The sequence below is a fragment of the Lontra canadensis genome, unplaced genomic scaffold, assembly GCF_010015895.1.
Source record: "Lontra canadensis isolate GAN:19392208 unplaced genomic scaffold, GSC_riverotter_1.0 scaffold30, whole genome shotgun sequence".
In the NCBI taxonomy this organism is placed as follows: domain Eukaryota; kingdom Metazoa; phylum Chordata; class Mammalia; order Carnivora; family Mustelidae; genus Lontra; species Lontra canadensis.
In genome coordinates, this window is record NW_022631024.1 from 17,674,796 (window position 1) to 17,691,543 (window position 16,748).

Sequence of the window (16,748 nt, forward strand, 5' to 3'; positions counted from 1 at the left end):
GGCCCGTGCGGCCGCCGACCCCGACACGCGCCCGGGGCCAATAGGCCCCTCCTTCCATTCCGAGGTCCTCTGGGAAGCCTGGTCCCCTCGCTCCCCCGGTCTCCGTCAGCCGAAGCTGCTTCTCCCCGTCCTCTCGGCCCCGGCCCCTCGAGGCCTCGCGGCGGGTCTGCCCCTGCCCCGGCCGCCCGCACCCCGAGCCCCGCGGCCGAGGCGCTTCGGGGACTTCCGTGCGTGCAGGTGCGGCGCGCACTCCCACACCCGACCCTCCACGCGCCGCCGGAGGCCCGGTCCCCGAGCGGCCGCCGGAGCACGTCAGAGACCCACGGAGACCCCGCGGCCCACCTCGGCCGGAAATCTACCCAGAGCCGCGGACGGTCCCACGCCGGAAGTGTGCCTCGAGCCCGCCCCCGAGTCTTCATTGGAAGGAGACATAGGAACGGGTGGGAACCCGGCCCGGTTGTGCTTCCTCATTGGCTGAAATCGATGAGCGGGCGAGAAGGGGCGGAAGCAGGCTTCCTCGAGTCGCTTCATCGGCCCTCGGGTTCTCATTGGCTGAAATCGAGAGTTGCGCGGTGTCTCTCAGTCCTCCCTGTCCTTCGCGGGTTGCTAGCGGCGACAAGCCCTTGCCCCGCCCCTCGGGGGGGTGCCCTCTTTTTTTTAAACCCCAAATTGAGGACCAGGCGATCCTTCACCCCGAAGCCTGGGGGTCTGGACTTGGCCTTTGCTTTCAGAGGCCTCGAGTCTGCCGGAGCCCTGGGATGTAGAGAGACTGGAGCGGCGAGGGGACCCGGAACGATTCTTTCGCGGAACCATTGCGGCGAGGCCCCTCAGAGCGCGCGTAGGGGCGGACCGCGGCGGGCGGGGCCAGACGGGCAGGGATGGCGGCGACGGCGACGGGGGCGGCCGACGCGGGGCCGGGGATCGCGGTCCCCGTGGAGCTGCGGCGCGAGCGGCGTATGGTGTGCGTGGAGTACCCAGGCGTGGTGCGCGACGTGTCCAAGATGCTGCGGACGCTGGGCGGCGAGGAGGGCGTTTCCCGGGTGAGAAGTGGGACTGGGGGGGAGTGGCCGGGACCGCGGGTGCGACCCAGTCTGGGACCTCGGCCGGCGGGGCGGGAGCATCCGGGGCAGGGTGGGCTCCTTGGCAGCGGAAGTCGGGGCGGGCGCCGGGGCAGCGGGTGGGCGGGGACTGGCGTCCCGCGCGCCGGGCAGGACCGCTTTTCCTGGGGAGCCGCGGGAACGGGCTGCGGTGGAGACGCGGGAGGGCGGGGGGTCCTTTCCGTCCCCTCCTCCCGGGGTGCGGGGACACGCTGGGCTGCCGCTGCTTCATTCACCGCGAAGGCCCAGGCGCGGGGCATTGAGGCAGGGAGCCCCAGCGGCGCCCCGTCCCAGGACCGCGGGGACCGTGGCCTGCGCAGCCCCGACCGGCTAATTCCAACGTGGAATTACGTTTTCACACGTGTTGTCTGTCTTGGCCGCTCGGCTCCGGGGCTGTGACCTGCAGGAGGGCGGAGCCTGCGGTCGCTCCCGCCGTCGTGCCTTCTTCCCGAAGTCGTCCGGTGCGTGACGGGATCCTCGGGCAGCCCAGCGGGTTAGGTCCCGTAGCCCCTTTTCCCGGTGAAGACTCGGGGAGGAAGAGTCGGGTCAGACACTGCGGCGGGCGCGGTGGGGGCTTGAGCTCACGCGTGTCTCCGCCCGAAGTCTATACTCTGGCTGCGCTTCCTCCGGCTTCGTGAATGGGGGAAGCCCGCGTGCAGCACCGAACGCCACAGGGGCCCGGTTAGCCGCGTGTTGTTCTTTCGTCCCGGCTTACTTCACCGTGGCACCCCAGGGCCCCCGCTCTCACGAGCCCCAGGGGTGTCTGTAGCCAACTGCAGCGTGAGCCTTTTGGAAGAGACCCGCCGCTGATTCGCCCCTTCCGTGCCGCGGGTGCGGCTTCTCTGCCCGCCCGCAGCGGGGGCTGTCCCCAGCCTCACAGTCTCACTGATCCTGTCTTGTGAGAGGGGATTCCTGAAGGTCGGGGCTCCTAACCTGCTTTCCCCCTCCGTGGTTCCTGAGCACCTCCTAGGGACCAGGCTGCTGTCAGTGCTGGGGACCAGCAAGGTGGGAGGCAGATACTCTTGGGTCAGTGAGCATTGCTGGGGCTTTCGTGGCCACACAGCTGACCCTTACTGTGTCCCTCCTGCCGTGTGCCGGGCAAGCTCTCGTGGGTGGGCGACCCGCGTAGAGTGTTCACCATGAGCTGGACACCAGACTAAGCGTGTCGCCTGTTCCGTGGTTCAGCGATTCATTTAGTCGTCGTTGCAGTCCTGTGAGTAGGTGCTGTTCGTATCTCCGTTTTAAGGAGAAGGAACAAGTCTCGGAAAGGACAGATGACAGCTAGGCAGAGCCAAAGTGCTTCCTACTAGTTGATTTCCTTTCCTTTGGACCTGGAAACGTTTGCTGGTGAGACTGATAGGAAGACCGTGTGGGGCAGGTAGTACCTGGGGGAGGAAGGTCAAGACAAGCCACCCCGCCCTGCCAGCCTCGGTTCCTCCGTGGTAGACTTGATTCCCTGCACTGAACAGGCCCTTGCGGTGGGGGGGCTCTACTTAGCTGGCTGTCCCCGTCTGCAGCTTCCAGCCTCTTAGAAGGAGGGGAGACTAACCTCATTTTCTCTACCAGATAAAAAGGAAGATACTTGGGTTCGAAGAATGGGTCTTTTGAGAATTCAGAGCTGGGAATGAACCCTGCGTCCCCTGGCCTTCCCCTTGTCGTCTGGGTCACCATCGGGCTCTCGTTGAGCGAGGGGCAGCTCTCTGCCCGTCGCTCAGCTGCTCACTGCCTCGCTCTGCCTCCGCCTCGCCACAGATCTACGCGGACCCCACCAAGAGGCTGGAGCTGTACTTCCGGCCCAAGGACCCTTACTGCCACCCTGTGTGCGCCAACCGCTTCAGTACCAGCAGCCTGCTGCTCCGGGTCAGGAGGAAGACCAGGCGGCAGAGGGAGCTGCCGGGGCTTGAGCCCCATCCCGGGGCCACGTTCGACATCGAGATACTTGGCATCATCTCCACCATTTACAAGTTTCAAGGTAACTGCAGCTTCCTGCGTTGGGTTATTTTAGGACCTGTGTCCACATTCCTGTAGGTGCTCTGTGGGTCCTCACACTGGGAAGGGGGCCAGTCTGTGCCCCGGAATGAGGGGCGGGGGATGAACAGAGCTGGACAGTCCAGGCCCCATCCGAGAGGCGCACGTTTCCCCCTCCATGCACAGCCCTCAGCGGATTGTGGGCTCACTGCTGCTCATCTGCGTTCTTCAGAAAGGCTCGTGTTCTAGGTAATCCCAAAATTTTTAAGGCCATTATGTGGGGCCGAATAAAACTGGTTAGCAGGTCTCCAATTTTTGACCGTCAGTGTTTTAGAACCATCTCTAAGCCTTGACTGTGTACTGGTCTTGCCTTTTCTCTGAAGCCTTCCCAGATCATCTCAGCCCCCTGGGACCTCATGTTCCTTTGAACTCTTGGCCACCTGGATGTTTCCCGTGGGGTCCTCAGTCAGTTTGCTACCCACAGGGAGCCCCAGTGAGGAGGCGGTAAGGGGCAGGGCGGGGTGGGCGAGTAAGAAGGAGCCAGTTTGTTTGGGCAGGCGCTCAGCTGCCCTCAGCCTCCGGCTCTTCTCCGTACAGTGTGGGAGCCTGGGTTCCTAAGGCCCTCGTGAAGGGTCGGGGTCTGGGGGATGCCGTGAAAGGGCCAGTTCACACACGCAGGAGGCACTTGGCAGATCACTAGGAAGCCTTAGTGGATGCGCAGCGTCAGCTGCAGCTCTCAGACGGTCTGCGGAGAGCTCGGATGCGGAAGAGGGGCTGGAAAGTGGAAAGGGATGGAACCAGGACCTGGGATCCCACACTGGGCATTTTGAACGTCAGTCGTGCTGGTGGCATGTGGTGCTCCCCAACAAGGGCCATCCTTCCTGGGGCATGTGGTGCTCCCCAACGATGGCCATCCTTCCTGGGGCGAGGTCTTCCCATGATGCGTTTTCCATCCGTCTGTTCAAGCTGGCACCCCGCCACTCAGTCTGCATCCTGGCCAGCAGCGCCGGCTGGCCTGGGGGCTTGTCTGAGGAACAGAGTCCCAGAGTCTTCAGCTGGGCCCCAGGTGCGTCGTGTGCACTCTGCATTTCAGGAAGTGCTGACCTAGATCAGACCCTCACGCACCACACCTTCCCCGACCCCGGCCCTGTCGGGAGACTCCCAGGTGCACAGAGTCACGTGCGCAGAAGTGTTTCAGATGGTGCTGTTCTGGCTCCCACCTCCAAGGCTCCCTCGGCACCTTGGAGAACATGTGGGTGTCGACGTGCCGCAGCCGCCAGTTCCTGGGAGGGTGTAGTGGGGTGCCCGCCATCTGGCTGCCTCTCTTTCCAGGAATGTCCGACTTCCAGTACTTGGCGGTGCACACGGACGCGGGCGGCAGGCAAATGTCCATGTACGACAAGGTGCTCATGCTCAAACCCGAGAAGGAGAGTTTCTTCCACCAAGAGCTGCCGCTCTACATCCCCCCACCCATCTTCTCTCGGCTGGACACCCCAGTGGACTATTTCTATCGGCCAGAGACGCAGCACCGGTAAGCCCCTCCACTCTACCCCCAGCCGCTGCAACATCACGTTTCAGAGCAAGGGCCCTGTGGTCAGGGGACCTGGGTCCCAGAGGCAGCCGAACCAGTGATGTAGAGACCTTGCTCAGAGCTCCCACGCCATGGAGAAGGAATCAGGATGTCACCTTAAGACTTGGAAGACTCGTGCCCCAAAGCAGTACCTTGAAATACTTGGAACAGTGAGTGGCCGGCAGAGTTTGGTAGAGTAAACAAGTGATCGTCCATGAGTAGGGATGCGGCCAGTGAACGTTCAGCCCTTCCGGGCCAGGGAACCCCGTGCAGCGTGTGGGAGAGCAGGCTCGTGGGCCGATGTGGCATTTGGCCAGGGTGCCTTGCTCTGTGAAAAAGGCAGGTGTAGGAGCACATCCTGTGCTGCAAAAATAAATTGTGGCATGACGGTAGAAACCTAGAAAGTTTTGGAAGATGGAGCCCAGAGCAGTTACCTGTAGAGGGGTGAGAGGATGAGGATGTTCTCTTCCCTTACTAAATGTTTTCATCAACAGTGCGGACTCAGGGTCATGGCCTGGGGCACTGCTTGGAGCCCTGGGTCAGCAGAGGACAGATGAGGTCCCTGCTGGGCTGGGTGGGGAGCTGGATGGAGCACGAGTGAGCCAGGAGTGAGCGATGGGCCTGTGGCCAGATGCGCATCTTAGAGGACATAAAAGGGCATAAGGGCAGTGAGTGGGTGAGGGCTCAGGGCCCTCAGAGGGGCTGACATCTGAAACAGACCTAAGTGATGACATATCCGGGCCGGTGAAGATCTGGGGAGAACATTCCAGACCAGGAGACTGGTGCCTGTGAAGGAGTGGTTGCAGAGGGAGTCTGGGAGAGTGGTGGGGTGAAGGTCACAGAGACTATGGTGAGGGCCTTAGATTTGATCCTAAGGAGAAAGTGCATTGTTCTCTTCCCTTAAAAAAACACGGAGAGTTCCAAGCACAGCCCAGAGCAGAGCGAGCACTCCAGCTGCGGCCCCAGCTTCTGCGATTGGCCCCCGTCCCGCACTTGCTGCCCCTGCCAGGCCCCAGCTTCCCAGCATGTCCTCGAGAAATCAGTCTGGGTGCCTCCCACATGGAGGGACTTGTGTTGTCATGTGAACCTGCCGCGCTGTTGCCAGGACAAGCGAGAGTACTGGCGTCCCCCGCGCCTCCCGGTGCCAGTCGTCCCTCAGTTTCCCCAGTCAGAAGCAGGCCTCCCAGCAGCTTCCATTCGCAAGGCTCAGGTCTCTTGAATCCCTGGCCCTTTCTGACCACAGGAGCAAGTGGTGGTTCCAGGGGCAGAAAATAACAACGGTGTAAGCAGAAAGGGTCAGGCCACACCTCTCCCAGCCGAAGCCCTCCACGAGGGGTGACAGGTTTTTCTGTTTGTGTGGTACTTGACACAGGAGTTTTAGGCATGGGAGAGACGATTTGCATATTTCTGAAATGCTTTGATTACTTCCCCCACAAGCATTTCCCTTCAGAGCCTGCAATAGACACAAAATACACAAGGGAAATTAGACCCCTCTGCGCTGCTGGGCCCTGGCATGGGCTCGAGCCGCTGAGTCACCTGTCTGTCCTGTGGGACGTGTAGGCAGCTGCTCCAAGTCCTCTGGGGAAGGCACAAGGGAGGAAGGCCAGCTGCCCTTGGACCACAGGCCCTTTTTTCCTCCCCATGTGGTTTATTGATGTTCCAGCAAATGGAAAGAACCTGCCTTTTTTCCCAGGGCCACTATTGATTTTTCTGCTCTGCTGGCCTTCTGGGGTACACCAGGGCTGGTGAGGGGGCCAGGCTGCAGTCTTGCTGGCCCCTCCTTGGGTCCAGGGAAGTTGAGCTTCCTGCAGGACCCTGGGCAGAGGAGAGTCTGGGAGGCTGGCCCACAGGGTCCCTCCTGGAGAAAGTCAGTGGGGGACCCAGTGAGGCGGCCCAAGGAGCCCTTTCCCTGTGGTGACCGGGTCCCAGCAGGCAGCCCACCAGCGGGAGTGAGCCGCTGGGGCCTTTTCTCTTAGGGGTGTTCAGGGTCTTGGGGGATGTCTTTGAAGTCAGGGTCATATTACACATTTTTGGGGTGGTTTTTAACAGAGTCACTTTACAGAAAAGGCACAGACTTGCTCTCTTTGTAATTTTATTTTTCAGTGTGTTCCTTATAAATATGCAGATGGTTTTTACTTGTGTAGAAAATTAAGGTAGAATGGAAACAAATTTAAAAGGTAGTAATCACCTGGGTGCACTTGGGTGGCTCAGTCGGTTGGGCAGCCGACTCTTGATTTTGGCTCCAGTCATGATCTCAAGGTCATGAGATCAAGTCCCACTCTGGGTTCAAGATGGGTGTGGAGCCAGCTTAAGATTCTCTCTCTCCCACGCCCTCTGCCCCTCCCCACTCAAAAAAATAGAATAAAATAAATAAAAGGTGATAATCACCTGAATGAGAACGTGGGAGTCCAGGACATGCTTTAAAATGTATTTCAGGGGCAGCTGGGTGACTCAGTTGGGTAAGCACCTGACGCTCGGTTTCAGCTCAGGTCATGACCTCCGGTTGTGAGATCGAGCCCCATGTCCGGCTCCTCACTAGCACGGAGTCTGCTTAAGACTATCTCACCCTCTCTCGCTGGCTTCCCCCACTGAAATAAATACATCTTCTAAAGAACCCTTTTTTAAAAAGTGAAAAAGTATTTTTCACAATAATTTTGTGGGTTTGAAGTGGGGTATGGATGAAATGAAATTGGCCGTGTGGGAATCGTTGACGCCGTGGGGCTTCTTGAGACTGTCCTCCTGCTTCAGTACAGGCTTGACGTTTCTGACAACCAAACTTTTTTTTTTTTTTTAAGATTTTTTATTGACTTACTTGAGAGAGAGAGCACGAGCTGGAGGAGGGTCAGAGGGAGAAACAGACTCCCCCCTGAGAGGAGAGCCTGATGTAGGGCTTGATCCACGAGATCATGACCTGAGCCAAAGGCAGATGCCCACCTGACTGAGTGACCCAGGCCCCCTGACATCCGCCTTAATGAGCTGACCACCTGGGCATCCTGGCCTGGCGCCAACAGAGCAGCCTGAGCACAGCGGCCTCTAGAACCCTCCCTCCTGACCCCTGTGCTGTAGGACGGTGCTGTTCAGTAATGACCTTCAGCCTCCCTTCACCCAGCTGTGGTTTAGATGCCAACCATCAGAGGGTGCGGGATGGGGTTCACGGGGCCCGGAGTCCCAGCTCTTGTCTTTACGAGCTCTGACCCTAGGGAGGTTTCTAGCTACTGTCGGTTACTTCGTAGGAAATGGGTTCCTTCCTCGGAAGGTTGTCTTGAGGGTTAAGTGAGTGAACCAGGGGAGTCAGTCAGTGTCGTCCGTGTTGCTGGACAACTGACCCAGTGCGCCCTCTGTGGCTGCGCCTCGCCAGCCCTCCCTGCTCGAGCCACATGGTTCTGTCTGGTGCGCACGGGTCTCAATGCGGCTGTGAGACCAGCAGCCTCACAGCTTTTGGCTACCCGCCCCGCACCCCCACCCGGTTTCCAAGCTGCGGGCCCAAGGCCTCTGTGGGCACGGTCGCTGCCCCATTCCCGCCCGGCCGTCGGCACAGGTGCCAGGTACTCCCCCAGCCCGTAGCCCAGACTCCGGGGAGTGGCACCTGCACGTGGGCTCCCTGCCTGGTCCAGCAGGCCTGTGCCTGGGGTCCCCTTGGAGGTGCCCCAGCCCACCCCAGCTCTCTCCGCCCCAGGGAAGGCTACAACAACCCCCCCGTCTCAGGCGAGAACCTCATCGGCCTGAGCAGGGCCCGGCGCCCCCACAACGCCATCTTTGTCAACTTTGAGGAGGACGAGGTACCCACGCAGCCGCTGGAGGCTGCCGTCCAGACGTGGAGGAGGATCTCCACCAACCCCACGGACCGCAAGGTGGAGGAGGAGCTGCGGAGGGTGAGCCCCGCGGACCGCCTCCGTTTACCCCCCGGACTCTTCCCCCCGTGTTGCCTGTGGCTGTGCTGACTGTGTATAACCGAGTCATCGGCACATGGGAACATTTCGTCTCCAGATGTCACATCTCCGAGCCATGCCAACATAAGCCCTACATTCCCAAGGTTGAAAATACTTCAGATACTTCTCAGAATTCTGGAGAGGTCCTTAAGGGGTGTAAGCAGTCGGTGCCCTGCCTGCTCGTGACTTCCCAGTGCAGCTCTGGGGTTCAGGAAGCTTTCGTTTACCCATCCCTGGTGGCAGGAAACCAGATGGAGCACCTGCTGGGTGCCCCCGTGGCTTCACCCACGTTAGTGCTGGAGGGGGCAGAGTGGCCTTCCGCCTGCCTCCCCCTGCCCCCCGGGCTGGCAGGCCCCGGGAGGAGCTGCTGGGGCCTCTGTTGCTCAGGCCCACCCAGGCGTGAACAGCAGGTTCTCACGGAGGCCACGTTGCTGCTGACAGAGGCCCCCCTCTGCCCTTGCTGAAGCGGGCTGTTCCCTTGGAGGTTTATTTCTTAGAGAGACTGTGTGAACTCCTGACTGGTTTCCAGCCTTACTGGTCCCTCGTGGGGAGCCGTGGGGGGCCACTCTCCGAGGGCCCTGCTAGTCCTCCAGGCACAGCCCAGTCCCCAGCCAGGCACCCCGGCCCCCCATCCCCCAGCCACACGGGCTTCTGCAGTCCTCCCGTGGGCCAGGCCGTCCCCTTCAGCCTTCATGATGTCCCAACTGAGGCTCCACCCTCCAGGTTGGGGTTCGGGGTCCCAGAACTCTGGCATGTCCCTGTCTTGGCCCTGCTCTGGCTCCTTCGGTCATCTGCCTCCCCGACTATCCTGTGAGCTGCATGAGGACAGAGACCATGTCCTTCGTGGTTGTTCCAGGATGCCCAGGCCCTGCAGCCACACCTGACCCAGGCTGTGTGTGCGGTCCCCGCTTGCAAAGCCAGGGACCCGTGAGTGAGTGCAGGGGCTCCTGGAGGCTGCTCCTTGCCCGGTCAGCCCCTGCTCTCCACCAGCTTGCCTCCCAAAGGCTCTGCTGGGGACCAGACCACTCTGGAGAGCCTGAGCCAGGTGGGCAGGAGGCTCCTGGTGCTCATTTCAGTCTCTGCCTTGACCCCCAGCTGTTTGAAATCCGTCCCATCTGGTCACGAAATGCCGTCAAGGCCAGTATCAGCGTCCACCCCGACAAGCTCAAGGTCCTGCTGCCCTTCATGGCCTATTACATGGTGAGCGCCTCCCCTTGCTTCCCGCCAGAGTCACCCTGATCGCTGATAGGACCTCTAGGAGCTTCAGCAAGAACAGGTGGCCCTATCCCAGCAACCCCCCCCCCCCCCCCCCGCCATCCCGGGTGGCTTGTTATAGCCCCAGGGAGTCCCTCCATGGCCTCCCAGTAACACTAGCCATACTGGACGATTTTAGGATTAAAGAGTAGTTATAACTTTTAAGTAAAGGGATTATACTTTTTTTTTTAAAGATTTTATTTATTTATTTGACAGAGATCACAGTAGGCAGAGAGGTAGGCAGAGAGAGAGAGTGAAGCAGGCTCCCTGCTGAGCAGAGAGCCCGATGCGGGGCTTGATCCCAGGACGCTGGGATCATGACCTGAGCTGAAATCAGAGGCTTTAACCCACTGAGCCACTCAGGCGCCCCAGGGATTATACATTTTTAAGTGATCTTGTATTGAGAACATTCTAAGGACCGGATCGTTATATATTATATTCCCTTTAGAGGTATATATTCTATCCCTTTTCATCCCTGGGGGGGTGGCAGTGGGATTCCCTTCTTGCCTCTGAGGCAGAGCCAGGGCTCGGAGAGGTGACTTGTGCCGAGGTCCTCTAGCCAGCACGTGACAGAGCCACTTGGGACCCCCAGCCTAGTTGCAGAGCCCAGGTACCCTAACCACAGGGCCACCAGCCTTGGCTCATTCTGCCTGGGCTCAGTGGGAGTGGGGGTGGGAGGGGCAGATCTGCCTTTGGCTCAGTCCAGGAGGCCCTGGGGGTGAGGTGTTGTTACCGAGATTCCCAGAGGCACTGGAGGAAAGCACTCTCCCTTACCAAGGGTCTCCGCATGGAGCCCTGGGGAGGCAAGGCTGAGATGTGACCATGACATGATGACAGGTGGGGCAGACAGGAGGCTCTTGCCTCCAGACTTCAGAGAGCTGCTGTCTTTTAGCATCAGCTTTCTAGACATAGGGACCTCAGGTGTATGCCTGTTGGCATGGCGGAAACACTCCCTGGGCACTTCCTGTGTGCCAGGTGGCATGGGAAAGGCTCCCGGGGCATCTTCTCATGTAATCCTAAGAGAAGCGATGGGAAAGGGGGCTCCTGACACCTCCAACAGGAAGACCAAGGCTCAGAAAGGCCAAGTGACCAGCCCAAAGTGACAGAGCCGCACACGGCAGAGGCCGGCTGGGGGCTCCAGAGCTGTCCCCAGCTCTCAGGCATTCAGCTGCCCCACCCCGGGGCCTGTATCCCTGAGCCAGCCAGGGACGGGCCTCGCTCCTCTTACCCTTCCACCTTCTGTCTCCAGATAACAGGCCCCTGGAGAAGCCTGTGGATTCGATACGGGTATGATCCCCGAAAAAACCCAGATGCCAAGATTTATCAAGTCCTTGATTTCCGAATCCGTTGTGGAATGAAATATGGTAAAAATAACTAAAACCTTGCCTTGCTGTCTCTCTCTCACTATCTTTTTTCTGCTAGTATTCTCTTTTGTGGGGATGATCGACGTGGGAAAGATAAAAAAGACCTTTGCTTCTTGGTGAAATCTTTGTAGAATAGCGTAGAAGTGAGGGTCCCAGCTTGAGTCCTGGCTCTACCATTGGCCCTCGAGCTACTGACCCCGCGTTTCATCCACTCGGTTATTCTCACTGCTGGCTCCCACAGTGGGGGCTGGGCGCCCAGTAAGCGTCCAGACCCCTGCCTGCGGTGAGCCACTGCTCGCGGTCCTGTGTGGCTGGCACTGGAGTGGTGGCTGCTGGTACCTGGTGCGTGGGGGCCTGGCGTTCCTTTCTCAGGAGCCGGCCCTAGTGAACCCCTGGTGCGCCGATGGCACAAAGCCAGTTCTGGTTGCCGGAAGGGCCTCTGCGCCCACTTGCTCCCATCACGCCTTTCCTGATCTGCAGGTTACGCCCCAAGTGACATGCCCGTCAAGGCCAAGCGCAGCACCTACAACTACAGCCTTCCCATCACCGTCAAAAAGATGTGTGAGTGCCTCTGCTCGCTGGTGGCCCGGGGCTGGTTTGCCCTCATACTGAGAGACACTGAGGAAGATGGGCCTCTGGGCCGGTGGGGGAGGGGGTCCCAAGGGGCTGCCCCAGGGCGCTGCTGACCAGCATGCCAGGGAGGGGCGGGGAGAAACGTCCCCTTTATTCCCAAGTACTGCTGCTATCCCCTCACAGCCAGCCAGCTTGTCACCATGCATGACCTGAAGCAGGGCCTGGGTCCATCGGGGACGCCTGGCACACGGAAAGCAACCTCCAACAAGTACAAGCTCAAGGTGGGTGCCCCCCGAGCCCCAGAGGAGAGCAGCAGCCCACCTGCTCAAGGGCGCAGCGGACTGTGGAGAGGAGGCACCTCCCTCGTGCAGGCCGGGCACACTCCTGCTCCCAGAGTCCCTAGTCGGGGCCACCAGGAGGGGGTTGGACAGGCAGCTCTGCCCACTGGTACCTTCCAGGACAGCCTTGGGAAGCATGCCAAGGGCTTGGTGCGAACCACCCAGCCCCGTGGCCACTCAGGACCATCTGGGCGTGTCTCAGAGAGGGATGGGTGACACCAGCAACTGTGCGTGGCTGCCTTTTGTGAGCCTGTGGCCCCTGCCCGGATGGGCCGCGTGGTGTGTGCTCATGTGTGCAGAGCCTCGGCAGACCGCCCGGCCCCTCACTGTGGGTGGAGTCGGGTACTGGCAGCCAAGAGCCTGGGACCCCTCACAGCCTCATGGGGTCCTCAGCACTCTCGATGGCTGGAGTCTGTGGGCTTCCCACCCCCTTGGGCTCTGTCCCTAACCCGGCTCAGCTGCCTCATGCTGGGAGGGTTGTTTGCGAGGAGGCAAGTGCAGCCGACACGGGAGGGGCAGGCAAGGAGACAGGCGCCATCCGTGTCCTCTTCTCATGAGGCCGCCATGTCTTGGCCTCAATGGCCGTCCTGCTCCTCAGGCTGTGTCATTCAGGCCACCACCCCTATTTCTAGAAAATGGACACTCAGTAAACCCTGCTTCTCAGCGGGCACCATGTGGGGCCCAGTTGGTAGGAGGTGATGAGGAACGAGGGCAGACTGTAGAAGGCTCACGAAGCTGGCATGACAGTCTGCACCCTAGCACATGGCCGGCCACGCAGGTGGCTCATGGCCCCAGGGCCGAGGGCGTCAGAGCCTCTGGATGCCAGCTCCTAGTCCCTGGCCTGTCCCCACGGCCTGAATCCGGGGGGTTGGGAGTGGGGAGTCAGGCCTGCCAGGCGCAGACCGGCCAGGGAGAGCTCTGAGCTCTGACTCACTGTCCCATCCTCCTGTCCTCTCCCCAGGACTCGGTCTACATCTTCCGGGAGGGGGCCTTGCCGCCTTATCGACAGATGTTCTACCAGTTGTGTGACTTGAACGTGGACGAGTATGTACTGAGGGTGGGGATGGTGGCTCTTGGGACCAAGGCCTTCCCTGCCCCTCTTCCGCTGGGCGTCAGGCTCCGTGGGAAGCCCTGCCGCGGCAGCAGGTGCTGGGGTGCCTCCGTCAGCCTCGTGGCCCACAGGAGCAGTTTCTGGGATCCGCCTGGCCTGCGCCCCTGGGCAGAGAGCTGGGGTCCCCCTCCTCCATCACGCACGTGAAGGCTCGGGACACGGTTCCAAGTTCCTGTGTCCCCCCCACCCAGCCGTCCCCGGGGCCCAAGCGACCTCCCAGCCAGTTGTTCTCAGTCATGTTTAGAAGGGGTGGCGGGGGGCACTGGGATGGGAAGAGGCAGGAGCACGTTAGACGCAGCAGAATCAGGTGAGAGCCTGGGGTTCCACAGGAAAGTACACATGTTCCTCCCGAAGTGTGCAGCTTGGGGGCGGGGCCCACATTGGTTGGGACCTCAGCCGGGGGCGGCCGGCCTCCATGGGTGCTCCCCACGTGGGTGCTGCTCAGCTCCATGCTCAGCCCTCTGCGCGGCCATCTGCGTGTGGGCGTTCCCAGCGCTGGCCCGCCTCTGCCGCACCCTGGGGCCCCCGTCGGCGGAGCTCCCCCAAACACCGAGTCTCGGTCCCCAGGCTACAGAGGATTATTCACCGCAACGACGGGGCCGAGACCTGCTGCACAGAGCGCGATGGCTGGTGCCTTCCCAAGACTAGCGATGACTTGAGGGACACGATGTCCCTCATGATCCGGCAGACCATCCGCTCTAAGAGGCCTGGTGAGCGCTCGGGGTGCAGGGGGCCCCACGCTGGGTCAGGGCAAGCATCCCTACAGGCCCCGCTTCCCAGTAAATTACACCCCAGTGGAATCATCCCACTGGAAGCCACATCCCCCAGGCTGCCCGCCTCTCCCTGGAAGGGAGTCAGGCTGCTCAGCCCAGGGGGGTCAAGGCAGGAGACAGGCCCGGAGGGCAGGGCTAGAGCCGGGCTGAAACCACCGCTTTGTGCCCTGACACCCCCCATCTCTCCAGCCATCTGGGGGTGCGTCCTGCCTGTCTCCTTGCACCAGGAGAGCAGGGACAGCAGGTGTGGGGGACCAGGCAGCAGGCAGCCCTGGCTGCTGGTGGTGGGATGTGGGGAGTAGGGAACACTTGCTGGTCTGTGGGTCTGATGAGGCGGGGGCGTGTGAGCGAGAGCAGCCCCAGATTCCAGACCCCGCCGGACTCCCTGGAGCTGATGGGTGTAGGGACTCCCAGCCTTGTTTGGGACGCGGCCCTGTCTGAGAGTCTCTGCTTGAGGCTCTCGACCCTTTCCCCGGGAAAAAAACTCACAGCACTCCTGCACACTCTCGGGGTCCCTTGGACCCGTGAAGCCACCCAGCCTCTGGGGAAGTGGTTTTCAAAGCTGTTGGCTTCCGTGGTCCCCTGAAGTGCTTGTTACACTGTGGAGTGCCAGGCCCCTGGCCCTCTGTACTTCCCCAGGCAGCTGCTCCAGGGCCTGAGCCCAGACACCCGTCATTGTAAACAGGCCTCCAGCAGCCTGATGGCTGGTCTGGACCTGCGGCTGTCTGGCACCTCTCTCGGGCTGAGGCCAGCAGTAGCTGGTCTGGGGGCCACCCAGGAAGCCTGTGCTGAGACACACATGGCCTTGTCTTCTGGCCCCAGCTCTCTTCTCCAGCCCGGCCAAGGCTGACAGGGGGAAAGAGCCCCTGACGTACGAGTCTGGGGATGACGAGGAGGATGAGGAGGAGGAGGAGGAGGACTTCAAGCCATCCGATGGCAGTGACAACGAGATGGAGACAGAGATTCTGGACTACGTGTGACACAGCCCTGCTCCCAAGGCTGGGTGTCGTGATCACACAAGACTGGCAACGGAGCCGGGACAAGCCCTGGCTCCCCAGTGCTGCCCACGGTAACTGGAGCGGCCCTGCGAGCCCCCCCGCCAGAGGAAAGCTGGGGTCTTGGCGCTGGGTACAGTTGACCCTGGTCCTACCCGTATACCTGTGACACCAGCTGCACAGGGCTGCACTTTGGCCCCAGGTGCTTGGGGACATCCCCAGAGGGTGTGACCTGGCTTTACACAGGCATGAGCCAGCCCAGCGTCCAGCAGGCTGAGCTGGTGCCCAACACCTCTCTCTGGCCGAGAACAGCAGAAGCTGGAGGGGGTGATGTGGCCAGGGGAGGGGGACAGCCTTGCCTCGGGGTTGATGGCTGGTCACCAACAAGGAAGCTGCTCCGTGGTCATGGATGGGCCAGGGCTGTCCTTGGGTTTGGATCCCATTCATCTGGGACCCAGCTGGAGTTGTTCTTACAAATACACGTTCCAAGGAGAAAGCGGTGTCTCGCTGTGGGGGTTGGAGCCACAGGACGGTTTCCTTTTGCAGGTTGGTGGGGAGCAGCTGGGAGCGCCCCAGATTCCAGGCCCCAGATGGTCCTAGAGCCGCGAGCTCAGCCCTTACTGCTCCAGATGTGTTCTTGAGTAGTCCTGGGGACACAGACCCTGTTGCGTCTCCGCTCCCTGGTGTGAAACCAGAGGTAGTGCAGGGTTCTTGCGGGGTGGAGCTGGCTCTCCCCGGGGAGCACTCCCACCCATGCCAGGGGGCGGTTGTGCCACGGTCCTGCAGAGCAGCCTGGGCCAGTGATGAGCCCGATCACCCCCTTCCTCAGCCAGCAGACTGGGCTACCTATTGTAACAGGTCCCTAAGTCACATTGTAAAGTCCAATGCCTCAGACAAGCCCGTCTGCTGCCCAGGCTCCAGGGGAGCCCTCTCAGAGGACAGATCAGGAGCCCCCATGGCTCACAGTTGGCCTGAAGTGGCTGGTCCTGGCCACCTGCCTTGCAGAGCGCCCCGTGGCCCCACTTCCTGCTGCTGGGGACCAGGAGGGGTCCCCTCCCCCATATTCAGAATACCTGTAGAGCAGGTTCTCAGAATTGGAAAAGCTGGACAGAAGGTGTGAGTTAACAAATCCCCGTCCTCGTGCGGGGCGGGGGCCTCAGGCTCTTTACCCGCTTGTCCGCACACCACGCAGCCATAGGCACACGAGCCCCAGCCCAGCCTGCACAGCCCCTTCTAGCCTTCCTAACACCTCCCACCCGCAGTCGCCCACCTCTCCCCGCCCTCACCACCTTTCTCCAGTCTCTCGCCCGCTCTGTCCCAAACCATTCGGATCTGGAGGACAGGTTTGGCGGCAGTAGACACAATAGCCAGGGGGCCGTGGCAGAGGGCCTGCCCGGGCCCAAGCAGCAGGGCTGTCAGCCTGATGGGGCTCCTCGTCCCCTGGCTCGTGAATGCGCCCCCTTCCCTGGAGGTGGGTCGTGCAGTAGGTCCTGGGCATCCTCGGTGAGCTATGACCCCGGGGGCAGCCGAACTCAAAGGCCCCATCACAGGCCTTGTCCTTGGCCTGCCTTTTCTCATAAGTAACCCCTGGTGACCAGAGTTCTGCACAGCCACAGGGAACTGGTTGCTTTTGCTGTCGCCCCTACTTCTGTGCTCCGTTTTCTCCCTCCCACTCTCCCCCCGCCCCCCGCCATCTCTGTCCCTTCTGCTCTCTGTTGGTTGGTCTCCGTCTCTGCTTGGCTTTGCCCCAGGGTCTTGCTGTGGCCCATTTTTGTG

The 16,748-nt window shown here is 60.9% G+C and overlaps 1 protein-coding gene across 1 annotated transcript; it reads left to right on the top strand.

Annotated features, from left to right (window-relative positions):
• Window positions 1–848: 848 nt before the first annotated feature.
• On the top strand, window positions 849–15,104 carry GTF3C5 (general transcription factor IIIC subunit 5). Its single transcript, XM_032866161.1, has 11 exons — window positions 849–1,040; window positions 2,850–3,069; window positions 4,398–4,596; window positions 8,312–8,507; window positions 9,660–9,764; window positions 11,068–11,182; window positions 11,663–11,743; window positions 11,939–12,036; window positions 13,055–13,137; window positions 13,772–13,914; window positions 14,800–15,104. The coding sequence occupies exons 1-11, from the start codon at window positions 879–881 to the stop codon at window positions 14,955–14,957; spliced, it is 1,560 nt and encodes a 519-aa protein (XP_032722052.1). The 5' UTR covers window positions 849–878; the 3' UTR covers window positions 14,958–15,104.
• The last annotated feature ends 1,644 nt before the right edge of the window (window positions 15,105–16,748 follow it).